General features: G+C 49.9%; 1 protein-coding gene across 2 annotated transcripts in view; it reads left to right on the top strand.

The window, feature by feature from the left end:
• The first annotated feature begins 528 nt into the window (after window positions 1–528).
• LOC122390982 (probable ubiquitin carboxyl-terminal hydrolase FAF-X) overlaps window positions 529–17918 on the top strand; it is a 37213-nt gene continuing 19823 nt past the window's right edge. For both annotated transcript variants that reach the window (XM_043384479.1, XM_043384478.1), the window contains exons 1-13: window positions 529–681; window positions 10481–10656; window positions 11223–11436; window positions 12950–13062; window positions 13571–13683; window positions 14560–14694; window positions 14999–15155; window positions 15512–15696; window positions 16164–16302; window positions 16600–16691; window positions 16847–17012; window positions 17229–17435; window positions 17718–17887. In XM_043384479.1, the coding sequence (XP_043240414.1) occupies window positions 10582–10656; window positions 11223–11436; window positions 12950–13062; window positions 13571–13683; window positions 14560–14694; window positions 14999–15155; window positions 15512–15696; window positions 16164–16302; window positions 16600–16691; window positions 16847–17012; window positions 17229–17435; window positions 17718–17887 (1766 nt within the window). In that variant the 5' untranslated portion in view covers window positions 529–681; window positions 10481–10581. The remainder of the gene's footprint in view (window positions 682–10480; window positions 10657–11222; window positions 11437–12949; window positions 13063–13570; window positions 13684–14559; window positions 14695–14998; window positions 15156–15511; window positions 15697–16163; window positions 16303–16599; window positions 16692–16846; window positions 17013–17228; window positions 17436–17717; window positions 17888–17918) is intronic.

Genomic DNA, 17918 nt, shown 5'->3' with positions numbered 1-17918 from the left:
TTATGATTTGTCCACAAGCTCGTCAACCGCAAGGACCAGTGCTGTTTGTATGGTGGCTTGTATGGTGGCGTCATCTACAAAACCTCTGGTAGCGCCGCCACGAGTGGATCGGGGCTTCTGGGATTATTGGTTAGCGAGGCTACAGCAGCCTGGATACTGAGAGATGGTAAATACCAGACTGACTACTACTGAAGCTTTATCTGATTTTTGCTTCCGGTAAAACTTGTTGTTCACTGATATTTAGGATCGCTTCGTAGAGTTGTTGAAGACAACTGGAAAACAACAGATAACAAAATTTCGGCCAACCGGCATCGCCATGGGTTTGGTGCGATGCCATCTGTTGACATCGTTGACATCCATGGTAATGAAAGTAGTCTCGCCAGGGATGTCGAAACACATCCCTTTTATTTTTAGTTTTTGCAAAATACTTCTAAAATAAATAAAAATATGCATTCATCAAGGCGCAAAGAGAGTTGAATCTGGGTAAATATAAATATTATTCGGTGATCAATACAAATAGTAAGCATCCGCGTCGTAGACAAACACGGCAGCCGAATACTGCAGCGTGTGTGGTGTTGATGAGTTGTATGGGATATTTTACCGTGCTGAAGGTGAATGTATCTTTGCGAAGCATCAACACCATTGAAGATTAATTGGACATAAATTTCTAAGCAACGACAAGTGAGTATTTCGTAGATGTCGTCTGTAAATCGCTCGATGCTGGTGCGCCGGTAATGTATTCCGGCTTTATGGGGTATGTGGTACTGTGAGGTGGGGAATGTTTTGATTTCCTAATGCTAATTTTTCATTAACCCGCGCCCGGCTGGGGGTCCTGGATTTCCACGCCCTGCTGGGATTTCCACGCCCTGCTGGGGGGGGTGTTTGAACACCCCCCCCTTCTAACTCGGCTCCTGGGCCACGTAGCGATACGCCGAAGGCGGCGTTCGAAAGAGCGTCAAAAATAATGACGAAATCACTTCCGTCAATTTTTTGGTCAGGTCAAAGGTCAGGTCACCAGAGGTCATTGAAGGCAAAATTTCGCCGATTTCCAGGTCGAATGTCGAAAGTTTCCAAGAAGCCAACGCATAACTCGGGAACCAATAGAGCTACAGCGCCGCGGAAAAGCGCATTCGATAGCCCTATTAACGCCCTTTCTGAGTAATTCTCTCAGATTTGACCTAACGTCAACGGTTTTGCCTGCAGGGGGCAAAAACTGCAAAAATAGCCGATTTTTTCGGAAAGTTTTTCTGCAATAACTTTTGACCCAAGCATTGTACGAGCTTACTTTTACCAGCATCGTGTTCCTCTCGTCAAGACGCATCGAATGAACTATAACTTGACCTTGAAAGGTCAACTTGAAAATTTGACCTCAGGTCAAGGTCATGACCTGACCGGAAAGGGTCATGTTGCATATCAGTCGATCCGTATCGTCGAGCTGAACACATTAAGGTGTTTTCACCGCTTTAGCATGCCTCTATCAAAAGTTATTTGCGAAAAACTGTTAGATACCATTCGTGACCTAAGATGACCTCAGGGCATAAACAGGGGTCACGGACACCATTTTCATGTTCAGTGTGTCTAAACCACTTGTAATTCAGTGTTTGGGAGTGTTTATAATGTCTTTCGTCCAAAAGAGACGCATTTCAATTTTCTCCCATTGACTTATAATGGGGAGGTCGCAAAATTGACCTGACCTTAGGTCATCGATATCAAAATTCTGAGATATACATTTTGTACATGCTATTGCTCTTAGCAATCGCTGAAAGTTTCAAAGCGATCGGTCACTCGGTGTAGCTATGACAGACATTGAAACTTTTTATGAGGTGAGGTCACTTCAAGTGACCTGGTGACCTGACCTTGAATGACCTTGGTCTGAAATTTGCACAACATGTGTAGAATTGATGTATGGTAAGGTGTACCAAAAACGGCGGCGCTCCGCGCCGCCGTTTTTGAGATATTCGCGAAAAACCACAAGGGAGGGTGTTCAAACACCCCCCCCCCAGCAGGGCGCGGGTTAAAATGTTGAATTAGCCTTTCATTTGTGTTGAATGTCAATTATTCTGCTTTTATCTTAGATTCGGGACACAGTTATTGCTGCAGTTGTTTCTGCTTGCTGCAGTGATTCTAGCCACTAGGGTTAGCTTTGAATCTATCAACTCCCTGGCCTATAGTTTCTGCAGTAGGAGCCTAATAAGCTATATCAAGTAAGGGGCTAGATAATTGAGTCAGAGCATTCTGTTGATATTGTGGTCATGCGCTGCCTTAGTAATTTTTTATGAATGTGTAGCGAGCTTGAAGAGGAGACTCGGGTTCTTAATTTGTTCGACAAATTAAATTGCATAGGATTCTTGCCTGTTACTTACATTCATAACATGTTATCTATTTTAGATGTAAATTATATGCTTACCTGGTGTCAACATATTCTATATTTGACCTATTTTACATGAAACATTTAGACTTGATGTAAGTATATATCAACATATGAGACATGCAAAAAGACAAATGAACTAAATGTCTTTTGTTTGATTTGCACAACTTGCGAGCTTGTGAACAACTTGCACCCTTATAAGCTATATTAAAACTTATTTACTAGGTTGGGTGCTTGCAAGATTAATACCTAGCCAACAATGTTGAATAATTTGGTTTGACTTCCATAGAAACTAGATGTGCCTTAACAGATCTCTCGGGTGTTTACTAAGAGATGGTGAGCACATAGCCACTATTGTGCACACTATATAACACTCAATTAGATGTTGAACTCTGAATATTATGTCTTGAAAGTCTAAAGATATTGCAAAACTGCAAGCAATGCTTATTATGCATAGATATGTTAATGTATGCAACAGCCTCCCACCCAAAATTAAAAGCTATTTGGCATTCATGCTGTGTCATTACACGATTTAACAACCCAAACATTTAAAACAAAGTTCATCTAAAAAATAATATAGATTATGTAGGTACCAGAAGTTGCTTTGGACCAAAGTTGTGGAACACTATTATGGCACTAAATTTTCCATTACATGGAATACCACAGTCTAAAGAAATGGCAAAGAAAATAATAATTACATGTCAAAATATTTATAGGAGATACATCTATCACGATTTCCTACTTTTTGCATAGGTACCATACCTACAGTGCCTTTATGTATTAAGGTACCTAATGCCTACATACTTTCAAAAATGTTTGTTATTGCTTTAAATATTATGTATTTCTTAATTCACATAACATGGCTTAATGAACCATTTTTACCTCATGTAGGTACACTTATGTTTTATTTCACATTTATAGGTGTAAAAAATGTATGCAGGCAACCTAAGGTCATGTCACCAGGTCAAGTAAAATAGGTACTTATGCCCGAAAACTTTAACAATACCTGCACCATCTCCCTGAACTGTGAAATTCTGTGAATTGTATGAGAGCATTAGTTTCAACAACTCATGCACCTCATTTTGTTTTCTTTGGCCTGGGGTCAGCTCAGATTTAAGACCTTACCATTAAAAAGCAAAATGGAACAAGTAAGAATGCCTCATGCTTGGGACAAACATGCCAAATGTGCAAGCTTTTTCAGAAGCATGGCAACTCTACTCATGTGCAATGGACAGGGTGCAGCTGATGACCAGGAGTCACTGGACTTTGAAGGTCGTGCTGGGTCAAGTTCCGAGAGCTTAAAGCTGGCAGACCTTGCCTTTGATTCAAACAGGATCTTTTGACTCCAACCCCATTTTCAGGTCAGGCTAGGTCACTGAGCGTTGATGTCATGAATGGACCCCCGCTTGTTCCTAAAATGTCGTAACTCCGCGACGCCGTTAGTGCCAGAGGAGCTTAAACAGAATGACAGTAAGAACATAGTAACCTCCTGAAGCTTCACAACTTGCATGTCTAGGATTTTTTTTTCTTCTTAAGATCACATGAGGTCAGGCTGGTCATGTGACATTGTGACATCATGATTGCAAGCGAGGATGCTTTACGTAGAATTGCAGAAATTTCTGAGTATTAGCGGCCGGCCGGCCGGCCGTGGGGACGCTTTTGCGAAGCTTATTCCCCCGCAACCACTAGACCGATTTACTTGCGGTAATATTTGTAGGATAGCTTTCTTTCTCCAAATATTCTACCAAGTATTGGACTATTCCTGTCTCCTGGTGCACGTGGGTGACCCCTAATGCACGTGCCATGTGCAAAACGAAGATGGGTCAGTTTTGTAACAATTGCAATAATTCAGCAATTACTGGGCCAGTTGCGCCAAAACTTGGCATGTGGGTAGGCAACCACCTGGCAATGCATATCCCTACGTCACAGTTGGGTTACTACTGGACGTGCGCACGTGCAGGGGTCGTTTCTAGATCTCGAGAACGGCTGGGCCGATTGCGTTCAGATTTGGTTTCCGGACCGCGAAATCGTCTATTTTGGCAGTTTTTGCCCTCTGCAGGCTAAACCTCACAGGGTGTCCCGAAATTGATGCGCGGTTCTTCTATCATCATATCTTGTAAAGGACTTGAATTTGTTTCATGGCTTTGTATGTTATCATAGCCCCCATTCAGTCGTACTGCCATTCACATTGCCTTTTACGCTCTGTCGTGTCACACATCAGGCTGTCCAGAGTCTCCTTTGAAACTACGCCATGCCGTTTATACGTTCTGAAGCAGCGTCTTCTCTGAACTGGCCGGTGGAAGCTTGCTGAGCTCTTCTCTGACGATCGTCCAGAAGACTTCCTGGCGTGATGGCCCTTTCTGGGACCTTTCTTGCTGGAAAACGGCTCTGGACATGTCTGGCACAAGTTTGGCTTTGGTGTTTAGCCATTTTCCTTTTTCGTCTGCATCTTTGTGGCGGCAGTCTTCTTCAGGACCTCGATGACATAGAGATCAGCAAACACGGTCTGTCGTCGCGGCGCTTGGTGAAGCTCTCAGAGAGGCCTTTGTAGCTTACCATGCCCCAAACGAGAATCTTCCGCGGATCTTTCACCTTCTCGATAGCTGGCTCCTCAGAGCTGCTGTTGGACCACACCTGGTTGTCGGGACGGTTAGGGACTTAAGAGAGCACGTAGGGGCGCCTCGTCACTGAAAAGGACGCATCTCCAGTCCTGAATGGTCTAGTCTTTGTGGGCCTTGGCGAAATCCAGCTGCCTGCACTTCGAGACCACGGTAAGCCAGGTCTGCATCCTGAGCTGAGCAGCTTCAGTTTCAGGGTAGTCTTCAAATACCGGTGGGTGGTCGATTTGGATGCTGGGTGATGCCTCTCAGTCAGGTATCTTACTAGCGCCCATGTTGAATGATGCTTTCTAAAGGTCGGCTTCGCAACCACGATCTTCGCCCCTGTTGTTGTTGTGTTGTCCCTCCAAGCTCTGGCGAGCTGTAGCCTAACGGCTCTGGAGGTACCTGTTTTTGCTCTCGACGGAAAACCACTCTAGCTAGGGGCTTGAAATTTGGTGACTTTTCCTTGCCGTTCATTGGGCACACTGTGTCAAATTTTTGAGTTTCTAGCTTGCGCAGAGGCGTCTCCAGGGCGAGTTTCTCGGGGGTAGTTTTGGCCCAGCTTTGACTGTGCCGACATTTACCGCTAAGCAGCGACTTGCTTAGGTTTGTTATGGTGATCAGTAGCACCCCCCCCGTCATATGTATGCACCTAAAGACTATGTGACGTCATTCTACAATGAAAATAAAATTGGAATAGGCGGACCCAGGTACCTGGTAAAGGGGAGGGGAGGGGTAATCTCAATATACTGCCTCCCAGTCTTAGCATGCCTGAACCCGCCTATACTTAACGAAAACGTGTATTTTGTGCTCACGTTGCATATTTTACATGGTATATGTATGCCATCATGTCATTAGACTTATGACATACCATGGCAAAAACTCAAAACATCATCCCAAGTTAAGTTACCTGAATCCGCCTATGATTTTTGAAATATCCAAAATGCCGGAATATATATAATAGACAAGTTCATGAAGAAGGGTCCCCTGAAGTTTTATCAAAATCGTTAAAAAGATAAAGAAGTTATAGCATTTCTAGTGATAAGGGGGGCATTCCACGATAGATCGTACCACTTTTTTCCAATTTGACACCCTTATCTCTCGGATTTTAACGATAATTGGTCTAAGGGGTAATCAGGGGCTCTGAATCCTCCTGTGACAATTTCAGGCATATCAGATGAGTAGTTTTTGAGTTATAGTGTATAACATGTTTTGGATCTTGCGTTGCAGCGCCAAGTTTGGCGGGCTGTAACTCTAAGACGGATAATCCAAATGCCAAATGCTATACGGCATTGAACTTGCAGTTGCATTCAAACAAAGAATAATATGCATTTTTTAAATTTTTAAGTATAAACTATTTTTGATATAAAACACCTCGAGCTTCCTTTCATTTAGATTTTTATGCCCTTGGGACCAATTTTTTTTTGAATTTTTATATTCTTAAAAACATTTTTGGATCATTGTTGAGTAGTATGCAAAAAATTAGGAAGCTGTTCTTTCTATAAATGTACTTATTTTGCGTCACCGTAATGGTCTCAAATTGTGATTTCGGGAAGAGAGCCTGCAAATGGCGTGGTAAAACTGCCTAGTGACATCACTGGTTACTGAAAGTTCAATTGAAGTCATTTGTGCCTCACTTTTGCATTGTTGACCTTGCGTGACGTCATTCGTACGTCACTAGGGTCATAAGAGTTTTTCGTCAATAACTCTCGATCAAATTGAGCTAGAGAGACGGGAAAGCTACCAATGGACTAGGGAAGATCTTGCGAATCGAATGATGTGCAATATGATCTCATTCACCCAGCTTCGTGGCCTGACCCGACTGTTAACCATCTCTGTGGCGGCGCTGTTTGTCCAGCGCCGCGCTGGTTGTCTTTGCCGCGGACTCGGGGCGGTCACGTGATGCCCGGGGGCTGGCTGCCGGCTGGGCCGTCCGGTCGGAGAGTGGAGCCAAATACACGGTAGTGTGCTGACCCGCGGTCAGCGACTTATGCTGACCTCACCAGAACAAACAGTATACCATTCGACGCGCCGGAGCTAGGCAAACACAAAGATGCTAAAATCGCGGCTCTGCGACCATTTGTTGCGAAGTTATCTATCAAAAACCGGACCCGTAATTTGGGTCACTTGAAATGACCTCAGGGTTCACCAATGAACCCGAGACCTTAAAATGTGGTATCATTCGATGCATCTTGTAACAGCGCACATGCTCGTTTTTTCCGCAAGGTTCTAGATCCATTAGAGGCGAAACGGCGAGCTGGGGTCGTACCGACCCCTCGGAAACCCATTTTGTATGCATTAAAATGAGGAACTTATAAAAAGAACACCTTTCTAATTTTTTGCATGTCGATTTTAAATGACCTGAAGTTTATTTTGAAGAAATAAAAATGGCAAAAATTTTGGTCCCAATGGCAATTATAGACAATTTAAAAAAATATTACGACTTTTTTCAATAGGTAAAGCTTTTCTTTCCAATTTTAAGAAAGCTGTATTAATCTTTTATTCATCGTTAGTTCAAAGCTGTTTACCGTTTGTTGCTTGCTTAGCTCGTTTTTGAGTTATAGCTAATCAAACTCACCCTTACAATCTGAAGTTTAGAAAATATTATGCAATATAACTCAAAAAGTTTTCATCTGAGAAGTCTGATATTTTGGCAGGTGTTTTTGGAGCCTATGATTACCCCTAGTACCAATTTTCATTCAAATCTGAGGGATGAGGGCGACGGGCCTGGTACGATCTATCGTGGAATGCCCCAAGGTGTAAAACGCGATTTTTTTCGAAATTTTTTGCTTCCAGGACCCCCTATTTTGGACTTTTTTGATTTTTAAAAAGTAAATCTTACGATGAGGGCGATCGAATGGCTTTTGTCCCATTAAGATCGGACTTTTAAGTTTTCGAGATATCAAGGGGGGGGGGGTGAATCCCCCCCCTCCCACCAGTTAACGTAGTCCAGAAAGCCCACCAGTAATAGGGTTAAGGCAGTCTCTCGCCCTCGACCTATGCCGTTCTTGAGTGTCTCTCCTGATATTTTGCGGGCCATCCAGCGTTTACCTAATTGTCGCAGAGTTGACGCCCAGGCAGCCCGAGCCTGGGTCGCACCTCCCTTGGCCACCCCCACCGCGCGGTGGCGAAGCAGTGGTTTGTGCTTTTTCACTATTGGCCATATGCAGTCTCTCCACGTTGCCTGTATGGACAAGAACGGCCTCTCGCGCCCATTACCGGCCGAGGTCAGGTCAGCCACTGGTGTCATGTTATCGTGTGACCAGTAAGTTACCCCAGATGCCGGAGCCGGCAGAATTGCATTTCTTCAGCACTCGGGAGGGATAGCATAAAATGTGACAGTGTGACACCAACCGCGCATTAATTTCGGGACACCCTGTAGCTCAAATCAAATTTTAGCGAATTGCTCAGAATGAGCGATAAAGAGCTATCGAATGCGCTTTTCCGTGGCGCTGTAACTCTATCCGTTCCTGCACTATGCGCCGGGTCTTAGAAAATTATGGAACTTTGACCTGGAAAGATGTGAAATTCTACCTTCGGTGTCCTCTGGTGACCTGACCATTGACCTGACCTAAAAGGGACTAAAGTAATTTCTTCATAATTTTCGACACTCTTTTGAACGCCGCTTACCGCGTGTCGCCACGTGGCCCAGAAGCCGAGTTAGAAAGGGGAGGGTGTTTACTGTTCAGTGTTCACCTCTCAGCAGGATGTGGAAATCCAGGACTCCCAGCTGGGCGCGGATTATTTGTTTTGAATGGGCTGATGAAGAGCTATCGATTTCTTTTCCCACGATTTTTAATGTTTGCTATTTTTTATACCTTCTTATTATTTATTACGGAGCGAGCGAGCGAGCGAGCGAGCGAGCGAGCGAGCGAGCGAGGGTAGTCTTTCCTTAGATTAAAATGACCTCCCACCTTAACATTAGTTTTGAGTTGAGATAGCTTAAATGGGGTCCCTGGCTTGCACTTGGTTTGTGCACTCACAAGATCGAGAAATGCCTCAAATCGAAAAATTCTCATTTCAAAGTTGCAGCACTTGTAATCAGAGGGGCTAATGCATTAGAATGCCCCCTCTGAATGTGTTACGGCAGCGCAGATCTAACGATTTTAAATCTTTTACTTAAACGTGTAGTAACACGCGGTGGTATATGCTGCTTTGCGCGCAACAAATGCCGCACTTTCAAATTAAGTCGCTAGGAACAGCGGAGATCCCAAAAGTAAACAAAAGTAAATGTATGATGTCTTGAAAACCGGTGAATATTTTTCGATGAAATTTGGTAGCTATTCGTTTTCGCCCTTTCTGAACCGAGCGACATTACTTTCATGCCAATTCATTAAACGAGATACCTATAAACCTCCAAACCGGCCGATTGCTCATATTCAGATCTAGAAGCTAGCTTAACTAAAACATGGAAGTGTTCAGCTCTATTGAACAACAATGTTGGTGAAGGGGGGGGGGGACGAGACAGCCTAACATATTGTGTATTGGGTACCCGTTGAGCTCTTGGCTGGTTATAGGTAACTAAAGGGAAGGGATTGTTGAAGTTGTTTTCTTGTGAGTTCAAAACAAAAACAAACTGTCAGCGGTAGGCGCATGCATCATCAATAGGCTGGTGAAATTAAGTCTGCAAGTGGAGCACCCTGCATTTTGAACCGCGCACTGTTGCGCACTGGTTACTGTGAACAGTGCCATATTGAGCATTTCTGAAATGCTCCGCTGTTGCCCCCGATATCGCGGTCTGACTTATGGGGTTGATAGCGATAAGAGTCCAAACAGTTGGTCACAGCGCGAACAGTTGATTTGGCACCGCGATTACAGCTGACTAATGGCCTACAACGGAGGACGTGGGTCCATTCAAAACCACCACTTAACCTAATCCCAGCTGCGAGGGACAGGGATTGAGCGCCATCGCATTAAAAAAAGAAAACTTAAAAACGGTGCTTAGTGCCACCTTTTTTGGCACAAGTTGGCCCTTTTTCACAACACGCTGCTACCTGATGCTATCAAGTATTGACGTTCAGTTTTCATGGAAGCGTAGATAATTAAAGTACAGTTAATGAAAATAAATATAATTCCTGGCGCTGAATGCAATAACACGACCTTGACAATAGACTAAAACGTGCCGTTAGCTAATCATGGCTTACGGTCGCCCTTGTCTATCCCTAACCGCGTCACTCGAGCGCGGGCGCGGATTTCGTGCGTCAGCCGGCTCAGCGACGGTGCCAAACGACCGGTGGTGACGTCGCTTACGACCATCGGGTGACGTCATACTGCTCTCCCGGCGTCGTGTGACGTCACTCTGCTCTCCGGCCGCCGCCGTCGGCGATCGGCCGCGCCATCCATCGGCGGCGGCGGCGACACGATGGGTGTGGCCGCGAGCCGCGCACCAAGCACTTAGACAGACTAGGTAGGCTGGGATAGGTTGATACCTACATAGATAGGCCGGGATGAGCCTGACGATCTTCGCCGGTATCATCTCCATCACCGACTGACGGCTGTGACTGACCGGCAGGCAGGACGGCAGACGGGGACTGGCCGGCGTGAGAGCAGCGAGCGAGCGTGCCGGCGCGCCGCGCTCCCAGCAGAGACCAGCTGGCCCGACTCAGCAACCGTATGACGGTCGCCATGCGCGGCGGCCCGGCCGAGCAGCCGCCCGGGCCCGGCGGCGATCCCAGCAACAACAACACGGTCAGTGGCCAGCACGGCGCGCCGGCCGACAGCACGTGGTGTGTTCCGGGGGAGCGGGAGGGGGACAGACGTGTCCGTGGGAACGCTGGGTGTGTGTGACGGCGCGGCCGGCCCTCCGACGGCGCCTCGTCTGCCGGCGGAGACTGGGAGACGGAAGGCTGTCGTTTCCGTGCGCGGTCCCGTCTGCCGGCACGCGATAACGGCGGAGCGTTGGCCTCCCCGTGGCATCTGCCGGAGTGAGTGGGGCGAGGGGTTGAGGGTACACTTCGGTCCGGGGGTACGAACTTTCGTCAGCCTGATCTCGTCAGTCTGACAGGGTTATTTGTACACCCCTAGGAATGAGGGAAGTAATCTGTGTGCCAGTTTCTAATTCCCGCAGCGCAAAATGTGAAGTTGGGAGGGGTAGGGATTTGCGGCTCCCACGGTCGGTGTGCCGCTGAATGAGATGGGAGTGTCACAGGGCTAGAGGGAGGGCCTTGCCTCTCCCGGTGGTATCACTGTCCTTGCAGTTGGGTGACAGGTGCACCAGGCTGATCAGCGCTGACCGTGGTTGCTGCCTCCTGCAGGGTGGCGACTCTGAGCCTCCCGCGGGTCCGCCGGCGGCCGGCGGCTCGGCAGACGGCGGCCCGGAGCCGGCCTCGGACGCCGAGCCCGAGTTCCCGGTGGCTGAACTGGCGCGGCTCGAGGAGATGATCTCTCGGCCGCGCTGGGTGATCCCGGTGCTGCCCGGCGGCGAACTGGAGGTGCTGCTCAACGCCGCCATCGACCTCTGCAAGCGAGGTGAGCGCCGAACGGGACGAGCGCTCGCCGACGGCCGCGGCTCGCGTGCTTAGTGCATTGCGTTGACTAGGCTCGTTTTGTGATCAGCTGGTCGTAGTCGATCAGTGCGGGCATGTGATCAGTGAAATGGCACATCGATGAAAGTGGCGTAACAGTTAGTGGTAGTAGTGGCAGAACTAGAAGTAACCCATAGCGTTTTTACTCAGCTGAAGTTAGCGCGATATTGCTGTAATCTGGTATCTGAGGCGACAGCGGGCGGGTATGTCCCGTGCCCCGCGCCCTGATGTGGTGTGAGGATAGAGCGTTCTTATCAGTCTCACCAGCGGGTGTCTCACCGGAGTACTGCCGGGGATAGACAGATGTGCTGCTTAGATGTGCAGTACAGCTGTTCAGATGTACAGATATGCAGCAACACGGCTTACATTTGCTCGGGCGGTCGTGGCGACAGCTTCTCTCAGCATCACAAATAAATAATTCCGGATTTGAAAATAATTTCTGGATTTTCTGAAAATATTTTTGGAAAATAATTCTGAATCTAGAAAACATAATTCCCATAGAAAATCTTCAGATGCTGCACTATTCGAGGGATGAACGTTTTCTGTCATGTAGCTCATAACGACGTGAGTTCAAAGTATTGTCAACAGTGGAAGGTCAATCAGTCCTGCTTTCTATAGTGATTACAGTATGCTCTCAGTAATACGGTTATGTTATCCTCAGTGACTACCCCATCCTCGTCCTTGGTCACCCACCCCTGTTTCGGGCTGAAAGTCACATCCGTTGGGCAGCCAGGTCGAACGGGTCGCCCGTGCGTTAGGCAGTGAAGTAGCTTGGCGACTGCCGCGCATCCAGCGGGCACCCCGGTGGGGACAGGGCGCCGTTGGCACCGAGGAGATGTTTGTAGTCGGCCGTTTGGCGGAGAGGAACGTTCCGCCCACGCGCCGCCGGAGGGCAGGGGACGTGGGTAAACGGGCTGCGTTGATGCCGGCGGAGGGGCTGTGAGGGTCACGGGCTGAGACCGCGGGTTTTCCGGGCTTTCGACAGCAGCGAACTGCTGGAACGGGCTCGGCAGATGGGATTGGGTGAGTGGGAGATCGATGGTAGGCGCGTTTAATCGTCTGCACCGTGTAGGAGGAGAGTGCGCTCTGGCGGTGCCAGCCTGGATTGATGCCCGAGTGGCGCGGCCGGCCGTCCTCTCGGATAAATATCGATCGCTGTCGGCGGAGTGTTATCGTGCCAGGGCCGGCACTCGCCTCACCTCAGACGGACCGCACGGCGCCGCTGGCTGACGTACCCCTTTACCCTGTGTGCCCGTGTTTGGCAGCCAGCAAGCAGGCTGTCTGGGGACTTCAGGAGGCCTTACCGAGCTGGGCTGAGTTGATATCAAATCTTATTGAGGAATGAGGGAAATGACAAAGGCATAGTATAGGGAATTGAAATGGTCCGTGCCCAACCAGAGTGGGCACTGGGCGAATTCATCGGATACTGACGGGTCGTCCGTCCACGGCTGTTTCAGGTCTGGACACACGTAGCGAGCCGTGCCAGCGCTTCTTCCGTGATGGGCTGACCACGTCGTTCACAAAAATTCTCACGGATGACGCCGTCAGCGGGTGGAAGTTTGAGATACACGTGAGTAGCGCGGCTGGAGCAGACAGAAGCGACCATCTCGTGGGTGGGGCCTTTGTGTCGTTCTGTGCCAGTAGACCCATGCTGTAAGAGCCCGGACACTGTTCCACAGCACGCCGCGATCCGACGCTACCAGGCACTGGCGCTAGGTTTCAATGGAAACGTAAGCAAAATTAGATTGTGCTTACGTTTCCATGGAAACCGAGCGCCAATGCGTGGTAGCGGCGGGTAGCGGCGTGCAGTGAAGCAGGGCTCCGGTCAGACACCGCTCTGGCTGGCTGGCGCTGGCACTCCCCCGCCCTCCCCCTCGGCCCCCCCCCATCGCCGTGCCGCCGGCGTTTAATGAACTGTGAAATGTATTCGAGAATGGGCCGACTAGTGACTCGGCAAATCGTCTCGAACTGAGTAGGCCTGGAATGTTTGGCGCCGGTCGCTTGGGCGATGACGTATTTAGTGTTTTGGTGATTATGTAACAGATCGTGGCCGTAACTGATATCATCTCTGCTTTCAGAAATGTATTAGCAAAAACTGTGAGCGGCTCATCGAGTTGTGTGTGACAAAGCTGAACGACGATTGGTTCTGTTTGCTAGATCTACTCGCCATGGTGTTCAACCCACAGAACAAGTGAGTTCGGGCCGCCGACTGCGCTCTACATTGAAACCGTATTGTGTATTTCGCAGAGCGAATGGGGTGCGGCCTGCCAAATCGGGCTGCGCTGAACGCTGCAAATGCTAAATGTTTGGAACAATCAAAATTTACACTGAAATGTTAGCGCGATAAGGGATTTTTGGCTAGCAAACTTCATTTCGGCATTTAAAGCTCCGTCCTTGTTGCCCCGGTTCGCGCTGTGTGACTGTTCGCCCGGTCAATGCTGTCCCCGCTCTGTGGTGCCGCACGCCCCACCGCCCGGGCCGGCCCAGCTGGTATAGTTCGGCGGTGTGCGATGTACGGCGCCGATAGCCGCGTTTGGTCGTATCGTGCCGGCGCTCACAGCGGTACGCTCACTTCCGCCGGCCCGTGAGCCGACCACGGGCACCCCTGGCCGCCCGTGTCGGTGGGGCGCCCCGTCCGCTGATCGGACGGGCTACTGGGAGTGGGAGTGGGTTCGCTGCCGCGTCCCGCTTTACTCACCGATAAGAGCGACATGCCACGCGTCCCTCTGTGACCGTGACCGCGGCTATCCGTAGCCGGGAACCTGACCACGACCGTTGGGACCCCGACCATGGCCGCTACCCGGACCCTGACCGTGGCCCTGTCGTGACCGCTACCTGGACCCTAACCGTGATGCAGAATATCCCACGCTATTGCCTATGACTTTCGTGACGAATGTCAAACTGTGACATGATGCCGACCGTGCTTTCTACCTGCCTTTATTGATACCTCTGATTAAACCCCTGATAGCGCGTTTAACCGTTCCTCTGAGAACGATGGCGACCTAAAGACCCGGCAGCGACTGACTGTGTCCCGGCGGCGACTGACTGTGACCCGGCTCGCCGCCAGGTTCCACACGTTTAACAGTACGCGGGCCTCCGAGTCCGTGCCACCGGGCGGCGGCGGCGCCCCCGAGGAGGTGCTTTTCGCCCGGCCGCCCGACCCGCGGATGCCGCGCGGATGGCTCGTCGACCTCATTAACCTGTGAGTGGTGTGGTGCGGCTCTAGGTCTGTTGACACACCTAAGATAACGTTCAATGTTTGGTCACAAGAGCGTAAAATAACGTACGATATACGTATTTCGCAGTTCGCACACTTTTTACTTCAAATCAGCTAAATTCATGGCTTCTTTTAAAACTGAGATATGCATTTGCGAATAAGCTTTGAGCATTCATATAGCTGGTGAAGACTAACTCTGGTTTCTTTGGTTTCTGTTTCTGCTGCCTTTAGTCTAAAGGAGTATGCCTCCGCTCAGTTCTAAGACGCCTCGTCTCCCCCTCCTCACCAGGTTCGGGTCGCTGGGTGGGTTCCGTCTGCTGTTGGAGAGGTTCCAGAGCGGCCGAGACCTCACCGTCATCACCATCTTCGCGCTGATCCGGCCCGTGGGCATGTGCTACGAACTGCTCACCGTGCATACCATCGAGAAGTACATACTGCCCATCGTGGTGAGTAGACCGACGCCCGGCCGGGCCGCTGTACTGCAGCTGGGGTGGTAACAAGGGGAGCCTGGAGCGAGCGGGGTTCTTCCCATTCGGTTCGTCGTCTGATGGTGTTATTAGTGGATGACAATCCGTGTCTGGAGGCTGGAGCATCGAGCGTTTATGAATGAGCTATTTTTCGGTGGTATGATGTTCATATCAAGTGTCCTTTTGAGGGATAGTCTAGGTTTCCATTTCCACCTCTACCAGCTGGTTAGGGCACATCCGGCTGTCACCAGTGCCGTTAGGGCTGGATTAGGCCACTGGCCGCAGCAGCTGACACCAAGCCATGGCTAACCACTGCGTCCTCCCGTCGCCCGCAGGAGATCGTGCCCACCTTCCTCGAGAAACTCTCCGACGACGAGCTCAAGAAGGAGGCCAAGAATGAGGCCAAAAACGACGCTCTCTCATCGATCGTCAAACTGCTGAAGGGGCTGGCCGGCCGCGCACCCGGTCAGGAGGACACGGTCAAGTCGCTAGAGATGTTCCGGCTCAAGATGATACTCAGGTGAGGTCGGCGTTATACGCAGTATGCGCGTTACCCGGCGGGCCAGGAAGGGGGGTGGGGGTCATGGTAAACCTGAACTTTGCTTGAATAGTTGCTAGTGCGTAATATGCTCTCCAACTTACGACGGAAACTGCGAATAAGTTATAACTAGTTTGTGAGTTATACCGTGCGCGGCGGTCTGCTTTTGGTAAATATTTTCATTTGCATCAGCCGACGTTATTCGTTTATATATTCGATTATGTTATTCGTTAAGTATATGCCACGGAATCATGCGCTGTTTGGTTGTAGCATGTAAAATATGATTTGCTCGGTAGATTTTCCGTCGTCTGAGCCTTATTTTATCAAGTGGGGGATTTCCCTGGTCTGTCCGTCCTAAGGGTCGTGCTGCCGCCGCCGGCTGCCGTGATATCCCCGTCGCCCGTTCCCAGCGTGCTGTGTGCTGACCTCACCCTGCGCCGCGCCGACAGGCTGCTGCAAATATCGTCGTTTAACGGCAAGATGAACGCTCTGAATGAGGTGAACAAGGTGATCGGCAACATGGCCAACTACTCGTACGGCCGCGGCGTGGGCGACGACGACGAGTGGCTCACCGCCGACAAAATGGCGGTACGTACCCTGGCTCCGGGCGGGGCGAACTTAGTTTGGCTTTTCACCCCGTTGCCTCTGTCTCTGCGGCTCTTCGTGTCGTTTTTTTGTGGGTTGTGCCACGTTAAGGGCTATGTACAATGTACATAATTGAGCTATTTGCAAGAAACTGTACATCCAATAATGAATGGTTCACCCTGTATCATAAGTATTGATCGGCGTTGTGGTTCATGCGGTCAATGTTGCAGCCTTTTCACCGTGTTCATGTGTCTGTACCGACTGTGCTGACGGGTCGTGCTTTCCTCTGGTGTTCCGCAGGAATGGATCAAGGAGAACAAGGTGCTGCAGATCGTTCTGCGGGACTCGCTGCATCAGCCGCAGTATGTGGAAAAGCTCGAGAAAATTATTAGGTGAGTCGGTGATCTCACCAGCTGCTCAGTGTCACATGGCACACGGCCTTGGAGTAACGGCAAAGTTTGGCAGGATGCAGAGCTTTCACTAGCACTGCTTAGTGCTTAGTCTTCAATGCGATTTTTTGCTTCTAACATTTCTCGTCTGTCGCCAGGTTTATAATTAAGGAGAAGGCGCTGACGCTGGAGGACCTCGACTCGCTGTGGGCGGCCCAGTCGGGAAAGCACGAGGCCATCGTCAAGAACGTGCACGACCTGCTGGCCAAGCTGGCCTGGGACTTTTCCCCCGAGCAGCTGGACCATCTGTTCGGCCGGTTTCAGGTGAGCTCCGAACCCCGCAAATATCACGCTGAGATCCGATATATCTGCTCGCTATTCAGCTTTGTAGAGGCTGCTATTCGATCGGAATGCCTTGGTTGATATCCGTCGGGGCTGATAAATGTGGTATGCCCATAGTCGTACCTCCCACTGCCACTGTATCCTACCTGACCTGCCATGCTCTGTTCCGACTGACCCACCTCCCCACTCAATCGGCAGGCCTCGTGGGCGAACGCCACCAAGAAGCAGCGCGAGCGTCTGCTGGAGCTGATCCGCCGACTGGCGGAGGACGACAAGGACGGTGTGATGGCGCACAAGGTGCTGAACCTGCTGTGGAGCCTGGCGCACTCGGACGACGTACCGACGGAGATCATGGACCAGGCGCTCAGCGCGCACATGAAGATCCTCGACTACAGCTGCTCGCAGGTGAGCCGGCGACAGGTGTCAACACAATGTCTGACAGACATTGTGTTTGTGGTCTGTTGTCAGTAAGTAACCATCGACGGTGTTGAGTGCTTGGTTCGAAATCACATGTGGCTGTCTTCTGTCAGATGTGCTGGTCCGGTGTGAGACGTGTCTTTCTGAGGCCAGAATCTGTCCTCAGAATACACACATCATACACACGGTGTGTGCTTGCTCTGGCGTCAGCTCACCTTCACACCACTCACCCCCACCGTTGTCTAACCGACTGTCCTCGGCTGCCGTCAGGACCGTGACGCCCAGAAGACCAAGTGGCTGGACCAGTGTGTGGAGGAGCTCAAGTCGGACAAGTGGGTGCTGCCGACGCTGAAACAGATCCGCGACATCTGCTGCCTGTACCAGGAGGCGCCGCCCAGCTACTCACACACGCAGCGCAACTCACAGCACGGGTCGCACAGGTGAGTGTCAGAGACGGTACCTGGTGATAGC

Source organism: Amphibalanus amphitrite, unplaced genomic scaffold, assembly GCF_019059575.1.
Source record: "Amphibalanus amphitrite isolate SeventyFive unplaced genomic scaffold, NRLGWU_Aamphi_draft 000417F_arrow, whole genome shotgun sequence".
NCBI classification, from domain to species: domain Eukaryota; kingdom Metazoa; phylum Arthropoda; class Thecostraca; order Balanomorpha; family Balanidae; genus Amphibalanus; species Amphibalanus amphitrite.
The sequence above is the reverse complement of the archived record's forward strand: the minus strand, read 5'-3'. Positions and strand labels throughout refer to the sequence as shown.